The 8,716-nt window shown below is 32.5% G+C and overlaps 1 protein-coding gene across 2 annotated transcripts; it reads right to left on the reverse strand.

The window, feature by feature from the left end:
- Positions 1-236: 236 nt before the first annotated feature.
- On the reverse strand, positions 237-7,942 carry LOC134260627 (ataxin-3-like). Of its 2 annotated transcripts, none has more exons than XM_062743187.1 (7): positions 7,845-7,942; positions 4,930-5,094; positions 4,601-4,737; positions 3,653-3,807; positions 1,968-2,204; positions 1,062-1,304; positions 237-601 (listed from the first exon to the last, which is right to left on the reverse strand). In XM_062743187.1, the coding sequence occupies exons 1-7, from the start codon at positions 7,866-7,868 to the stop codon at positions 534-536; spliced, it is 1,029 nt and encodes a 342-aa protein (XP_062599171.1). In that variant the 5' UTR covers positions 7,869-7,942; the 3' UTR covers positions 237-533. The 2 variants fall into 2 exon arrangements, with proteins under 2 accessions (XP_062599171.1, XP_062599167.1); XM_062743183.1 differs by having other exon boundaries at positions 1,026-1,304.
- Positions 7,943-8,716: the final 774 nt, after the last annotated feature.

Genomic DNA, 8,716 nt, shown 5'->3' on the forward strand with positions numbered 1-8,716 from the left:
GAATGCCCACAATGCACAAGTATTTGCTTAAATTTCATTGTTATCTTTTGCAATCAAAAAATGGTGCTTTTGAAATAAAAAAAAATTCTGAGAAAGAAGATGTAGAGAAACTGTCACTGGGTGAAATAAAAAAAAGCTTTTACAAAATTGTATATGTACAGTACAGTATTTGTAATGAAAACCACTACACAACTAATTTATTTTTTAGAAAAAATACGTGCAATTTTTTTTTTCAAATTTGTTTATGAAGCACCAAAAAGGCAGCAAAACACTAACAGGAAGCACCATAAAATTTCTGTAGCCATAGCACACTACAGAACATAACGTCCTTCAGCTGATTATAAATATCAGCTTCTTACAGTGAGACGTCATTATATGACCTCACGGGGGAACTAAATAAGTACACATGCTTCAGATATGGGGAATCGACTGTTAACTAGAGATGGCACTGTGACTATAGACTCCTCCCACTGTTTGGTGACCAGTAGCACCACTTCTTGGATTTCCTCTACAATACTGAATGGACAAGTCTCCTATCCTTGACCACCTTCCATTGACATTGCTATAGCCTGTTTTAACATTTCATCCTCTGGCATTTCCTCTGAAAAGAATAAAAATTTTGGGTTTTAATTTTTTTTATTTTAACATCAAATGTGAAACTATAATTCCATAATTTGAATTCTAAATAGTAAAATACTGTCAAATCTACTTTGTAATATATTGTATTTTGCACTATCCTGTCTCAGAAAATTGTAAACTCTTCATTTTCTTGACTTTTTTAGTCTTTTTGTGTATACGGATAGAGTCACTTGGAAAAAAAAAATTCAAGAAAATGTGAATTTAGATACGGTGAATTAGTCGGAACATCTTACGGTTAACCGATTAGCAATTCTGTATTCAATTGCCATCCATTAAAATTAACCATGTAATTTTCTTTTCATTTTCTTGTTTCCTTCTTATTTATTTATTTTCATTGAAAACTTCACCCTAGCAAAGTTTACAGTGGGTAGACAGCATTCATGTACCTTCTTCCACTGCCAATTTTTCCTCTGTTAAATCACCTTTTTCTACAGGCTGGGGTTGCTCTGTTACAGAAGTCTGATTTGGATTTTCTTGAACCGTGCTGACTGTCTCTTTCGGATCTTCAGTTATTTGTTCAGTATTGGCTGTCTGATCTAATCGTTGTAGAAATGCTAGTCTTTTCTGTCTCACCTCCTCTTGTGATGGAGGTTTGACATCTTTGGACACAGTTACTAACTTTTCTTCACTTGGTCCTGGAGTATTGTCATCTTCTATTATATAGCCTAATAAAGTGTGCAAGAATGATATTTAAGCCTCTATGAATTAAAGCACTACAACACCTGATATATATGCCCATACACTGAGTACATAAACATAAATATTACAAAAATGCTCATAGAAGCCTCTAGCTTGTTTTTTTTTCATTTATAAATTATCATGACTCAGTAATCTTTATGACTGGTTAGTGGTATTCCCCTACAGTGATTTGATTTTCTGTGTACCTGTGTTTTTTCAAATCAACTTTTCTAGAGGCTTGAGCCAAGTACTTGTTATCAATTCACTTGGATCGATATACTGTTAACGTATTACATTTTGCTGTGTATTCTTTTTAGCGTCTTTGGCGGTCAAAAGAAACGTCCGCTAATTCAAGTACAATGCTAAATGTCTTGCACATATACTCATGTATACGAAAATGAATAAATGCGCTAAATGAAATCTACGCTAACCTGTTCAAAAATCAATTTGCGCCAAATATCGTACACGCCAAATATAATACATTTACAGTAGGTAGTTATACAGGTAGTAAAATGTAAAATTGTGACTTTGAAAATAGTTTCACATTTCAAATGCAATATTTTAGAAAATTTATGTTCTTCAGATGTTTTTTTTATAATTTTTATGTACAGTAACAAATTACTCGGTATGACATGCGCGTCAGATATTACCCTCTAGACTCATCTGTAGTGCCCTCTGTAACATTTTATCATCCTTCTCATCCTCGCATCGACTCTCCATTAGAGCCCGCTGTAACTCGGGGTCATCTGTCTGGGCGTCTGACTTACTAATGGACTGATTCTCATTAATTAGGCGCGGTTTGAGGAGTTGTACTGCTGGAGCCAAGCTAAGGATATCATCTGCTTCACACTCTGGTAATCGACCAGTCACAATAAATATTGAGTATCCTGTGAAAAAAAATGTATTTAATTCTTAAACTAAACAAAATCAAAAACAAATAAGAGCATTAATTTTGTGCTTGATATGACACTAAGTACCGGTATTCAAATCTTGGCTAAATTAAAGATGACTCATGTGCATGTGCTATAAATTGGTGTTTCTTGTACATGTATACTTTACAGCTGAACTTCTGTCTTCAGAATGATTTTTTAGTATTTCTAAAATACTAAATACAGCTTACTCCACTTATATTGAACTCGCTTATTTTGAAATTCCGCTTATTTTGAAATAGAAATAAATCCCCAGTTTTTGCCTCTTATATTCTTTGCATTAAAATAACGGTTATATTGAAATCGGATATATTGAAATTTCGCTTATATTGAAGCCACTGATCGGTCCCCACAGGTGATAATGAGTTGTTTTCATAACGGTTATATTGAAGTACTCCCTGGCGGCTGTCATTACGGTTGGTGGCAATAATTAGGCCTGATTGACCAGGTGATATACAAAAGTGTGATTAATTAAGTTTTCACCTTGTGTGTTTTTATACTGCATGTTCTTATGAAGTAAAATTCATCACTGTTAAATTCTTTGCGTCCATGTATATAATACGGACATCGAGGCTAAACCCCCACAAATCTAGAAAACAAACATAACTTTGAAATTAAATGCGTGCTGTTAATGGCTATTGATATGCCTAAAATCAAAATAACTAAGGGATTAACCGGAGTACACTTTCGATGAAATACAAGCAGCTTTCAGCAGTACTACTCAACCGAGTTTTAGTCCGGTGAATTTTCTCCAAAACGCAAATAAATGCGATTGGGGAATAATAATGAGGTTGAAGATTGTCTTTTCAATGTAACAGAAAAAAAATATTTAAACTTTCTAGGACTCATATTCTATGTTATCTGTTCACTGTTATAGATAAACGAGAACAAAGTTAATTTGTTCGGGTTTGTTCTTCTTTATTTTAGATCGGGATTGAACTTGTAAAAATCGCGGCTTCGCGATTTCGCTTATATTGAATTACGGATATATTGAAATAATTTGCATGGTCCCCTGAATTTCAATATATCCGGAGTAGGCTGTATATCATTATTTTAAATATCTCAAATTGTGAAACCCCAAGATGTCTCAGAGTTTTTTTTCTGTCCCATCAAGTTCACAATAAGTAGGTTTGACTGTATATTTACATTCAGAGTCTTGTTAACCTCCAAAAAATTATAAAATTTACAATATTCAAAAAGAATGACACTCCATTTACTTAAATACTGTGTTTCTTTACAGATTTCAAATTCACAGATTTGACATAAATCATAGAAAGAACATGAAAAATGTATCTATAAATAAAGGTGAAATGATCTGAAATTAGAGTTACTTCCCTTTGGATGTCAGAACATGGAAAAATGGGAAATTAATCAATGACAAATAAGTCAGTGATAACATCACTTGCCTTCTTGTTGGAGTTGTGTAAGGAACAGAGACAGATAGGTGTCAGAGATAAGTTCAGGACCCGTTAGCAGAGAATTCAGATTAAACCACTGTTTTCCAATCTTTCTGATGCAAAACCAATGATCACGGAAATTGCAGATATAAGCATTCTGTGCCCTGGAAAAGAAGAATATCATTCAAAAATACTTTTTTGCTATGTATTTAATAAAGCTTTTGATATTGATGAATGAGGCAATTACTGGGTGAATAATTCTCAGTCACTAAAGATTACTTCAGATGTTTGATGAATGCCAGGGAATTCTGTTTTTGAGAGATAGAGAGAATGAGAAATGGGAGGAGGAGGAAAATTCTAAAAGTTCTCTCTCTAAATGAAAATCTGTATTTTTTTTTTCAAATTTTGAACATTAAATAAATATTTTGACCGCTTATGCCAAAATTTGTAATATTTCCTATATTGAATTTTATTCCCAAAGTTTAGAAAGCGATATGCAACAGAATTGGTTGTGTACATACTATGCATAGTAATAGTATGATACAATGTTTCCTACTAGCTTGGACTAGTGGGTTAACCCTGTAACTCAATTGGTAGAGCACTGGACTGGCATGCCAGAGCTCTCTGGTTCAAACCCAAATAGAGGCACACATGTCTCTGTTACAGATGCTCTAGAACGAGTGTACATGTATAGTGAAAACTATTTCTCAAGCTTTGATTATACTTAGCAATATTAAAATATATTCTTTGCAATATACAGTGTTTTCCCTTTATTTTAAAGTAAAGGTTTAAAGATCGATTCTTACAGGCTAAGGGTTGAGGTTGATGTTAATGAACAGAACTATGTTAACCTTAAAACAAATTTTGATTTCTAGGCGGCATTTTTATCAATCGAAGCGGTCAATTTGGCCGTCAGCCGGTTCTTAGGGAAAACACTGAATATGCTCAGTTACTCACACTGGATTCTGTCGAGCTTCTTTTGCAATAGTATCCTGAGAATTAAACTGAACTACATTTAGCCCCCATACTTGTAATGCTTTCACTATGACTTGTATGGAGAAAAATCCACTGTCATCAAAGTTGGAGGAAGCTTGCTAATCAACAGAATGGAAAACGACAAACTTTGAAAAGCTCATTCAACTACAACATCAATTTAAAAAAAAAAACAAATAAAAAAGCGCCAAAATTCACATCTTTAACTAAACATTCAGCATCATTAAAATACTGTGTCTATTTTGTCTTTGTATCCAAAATATTTATCTGTAGAAATGAGATGTTGAGCAGACCTGTATAAACCTCTGATACTCTATACTCTGGGTTCCAGCCTCTGCCATTTGTAATCGCTCTGATTCATCAAGTTGGCGTGCAATATCTGCTAAGTCAACGGCACTAAAATACTGTCCTTGTAGCAATGCATTTAAACAATGCTGAGCACATAATGATCCCTCCTGCTGTAAAATCAGAGAAATTGAAGAAGTTTGATCAATGTCTCAAAGTAAGAGAAGAAGCATGAAAAAAAAAAGTCAGGTGTCCCACTGCACTGAGTGGACTAAGGACGCTGATATTGTGAGGGATCAAAGAATGCAATATGGTTTAAAAATCAGATTGATTTCTCTATGGTAACTATACAAGATCAACACTTTTGCTGATTTTTTCTTTTTTTTTCTTCTAGATTTGGATCAATGCAAATTTGAAAATTAGCCATTCTTGTAAACTTTTGCAATTTCAATTTAATTTCAATTTTAGAATATAATTTTGGAATATTTCTTTTTCATAGGTACAATGTTTCTTGAAGATTTATCTTTAGATTGAAAAAAATATCTACACAATATATGATACAGAGCCAGATACTAAAATACACTCTTTCATGATAGTATCTAAAATCTTGACAGACTTATTGATATTTGCCACAATTAGTACGACAGTAAGGGTAATTTTTTTTATTTATTATTATAAAACGAACTTTAAAAGCTATACACTAGGAGCAGAGACACAAATAACAGAGATTCGCAACTCCACCATTAGCATGTTTGTTTACTGAAATATGTGATGGTCCTGGTACTATCCTAAGAATAACTCTATTTTTGTCTTGTACTTCATTCTAAACTCTAAAGTAAATTTAATATTAATTTTACAATGTTTGAGTGTATGATTTGTAAAGTTTTAATGATTTTTAAAAGCGAACTAGGCACATAAAAGAGGTTAATGATTGACAGTCAGCAAAATAGTGGCAATATGGTTGACAAAGAGTCACCTGTTATAATTTTGGATTTCTCTTTTGTTCTTGTATAACGTACACAAACTTACAGAAAAATAATATCATAAATAATTCATTGATATAAATTTTAAAAAAAATTACTAAGTAATCCCTGATAATTTTAAAGTTTTATGTGATTTAAGTTGCATGAGATTTGAAAAATTAACAATAGGGAAGGCGAGATCGCGCAAGACTCTGAACAGTTGCAAATCTCTTTTATTTATGTCTCTGCTAGGAGGTACTAAAAATGTGCTATTCATAAATAGTAAAAGTGGCATTTGATTCTGTTTGCAAACATTGAAAATCGACCCAAGATTTTTGCCCGTTTTGAATTCTGGACTTAGTTGGCATTTTACTGCTGAAGTAATATTTCAAAAGAAATATTTTACATATTCATTCGATAAACTTTTGGTGAGGCTATCACTTGCCACCTCTCAAGGTTCCTTTCCGACGACAGTCATCTGGGTCTAATATTACGTATTTGAGTTTTATTCCTTTTAACAGGTCCAGCACAATACCCTGATAAAGATATATAGCTTGATAAAGCTATATACTTTATCAAGGTATTACAAATACCTTAATCAAGGTATTTTATTTAATTAAATTTTTTTAAAAATCTTAAAAAATTAAATACTGAAAGTTGAGTTCTGAGTTGTTGTCAGTAAATTCATTGCCCATGCATGTAAAGTACTCAAACACAAAGAAATCAGTATAAAAGCATGTTGTGTGAGGAGACGTTCTTTTATGCTGCCTTTTTGATACCAGAGTGCTTTTCATACACGAGTGGACACACTGACCACAACTCATAATGCAACTTTTAAATATATTTTTTAAAGAATTTTTTTTGTTTTTTTTTTTTACATAAAATATCTTGATCAAGGTATTTGTAATACCTTGACAAAGCTATATAGCTTTATCAAGCTATATACCTTTATCAGGGTATTGTGCTGGACCTGTTTAATGCACTTTACTTAATCAGGTCCAGTACAATCTCTTGATTTAGCTATATAGCTTTAAATAGCTATATAGCTTTATTAAGCTATTCAGAATAGCTTTATTTATCTATTTATATACTGTTTTTCACAAAAAATGTTTCTTGCTAGAAATAAACAAAAAGTCGCATGTATTTGACCCTTCATATATGTAGTATGGGCTATCAAAACAACAACCAAAATCAAAGATAGTTCTAACATTGCAGCTTTTGAATGCTTTTAAGCAAAAAGAGAATTTCTATTGTTAGAGTAACTGTCCATTACCCTGAGTGCCTTGAGGCACGATTGCTTCTCATTGTACTGAACTGTTACTAATCAATTATCTTGTTGGCCATAATTGGTCTCCTTTATAATATCATTGCAGAAGTAACTGTATCAATTGCTTTATATAGCCCCAAAACTTGTGGAACTTTGAGTGCAAAGTCTCACAAGGAGACGTAATTGATGAGTGATTTTTACATGCATTATTTTAAGAAGAGTTCAAGATTGTATATCATCACTGCACTAAGGTGCGCTTTTTTGTACATACTGAGAAAATTACACCTTTAAGATAAAAGTGTAGTAAAATAGCTTAATAAAGCTATATAGCTATTTAAAGCTATATAGCTAAATCAAGAGATTGTACTGAACCTGTTAATACCTCAAAGAAAACAAACAGAAGTTTTTAATCCAATGATGTAATTGAAGAGTTAGGTCTACTCTTTAGTCTAAGTAAGTCACTTTTATTTACATCGTTTTTAACAAAAGCTGTACAAAATGATAAGCTCTTTAGAGAAGTAAACAGGTTTTCTACCCACTTCTTCAAAGAGAATACAAAATTATGGGGTGCATAGTCATAACGACGACTGACTAAGTTCCCTTTGCCAGGTTCAAACCGTCATAAATTCTTATAGCTTAACTACTGAACTTGTAGTCTATGATAACGTAAAGAATAGACGTCAAAATAACTCACTTCTTCGTGAAATATTGCGTCCATAGCCTTTTTTCAAGACAATCAAGTTTTTCTGATCATATTGTTTACGAATTATGGGAACCTCGATCCCGATTGAATTACCGAATAGACCTTCAGCTGTATCTTGCAGTTCACTGACTTTAGATACTAAAATAGGGATTGCTGATATTTTTTTATCGAATGTAAAAGTGTTTATTTCACCAAACGTCGAGGAAAAACTAAATATATAAAATAAATAGACTCTTTAGCTTCTGGTGATTTTTAATAAAATCTGTTTTATGCCTAAAGTTATCTTCCAGTTTCAAATTGCAATTTCCATCTCTGAGTTGTCGATCGTTACTCTCTCAGAAAGTGAATGTATGAGCCGTTGGTAGGCTAGTGAATGGTTAATTTGACAGTTCCCGTGCTCTCGGTTTTTTTTTTTTTTAAAAATAACGTGAATGTTCTTCGGGGGTAGAAGTGTATCTTTGTTGGTTGCATTGCTCTATAGATGAAAAGGAGGTAAAACTCCAAAAACACGCTGCTAATTACAAGCTCTGCAGTTAATTATTAATCCGATATCGAAATTATATAGTGCTGTGAAATCTTACATATCAAATTACATCCAATATCATCTTGATTAAAGAATACATTTATACATTAAAATTTGACTAAACTTGGAAACAGGGACAATTTACAATTTTATCGTTACATGTATAATTTAATGTAATTTCTCTATTCTTAAATCTTCAAAGAGGGCATGCATAATAAAAATGTATATAACTACAATTTGATGTTCCTGTACGGGGTTGGGCTGATTTTGCTTATAAATGTATAATTAAATTACCTCATTTGTCAAGAGCATGCGCTACCTACGAATACTTTCTAAAACG

Source organism: Saccostrea cucullata, unplaced genomic scaffold, assembly GCF_032062105.1.
Source record: "Saccostrea cucullata isolate Sc308-1 unplaced genomic scaffold, CSIRO_AGI_Scuc_v1 ctg785, whole genome shotgun sequence".
Taxonomy (NCBI): Eukaryota; Metazoa; Mollusca; class Bivalvia; order Ostreida; family Ostreidae; genus Saccostrea; species Saccostrea cuccullata.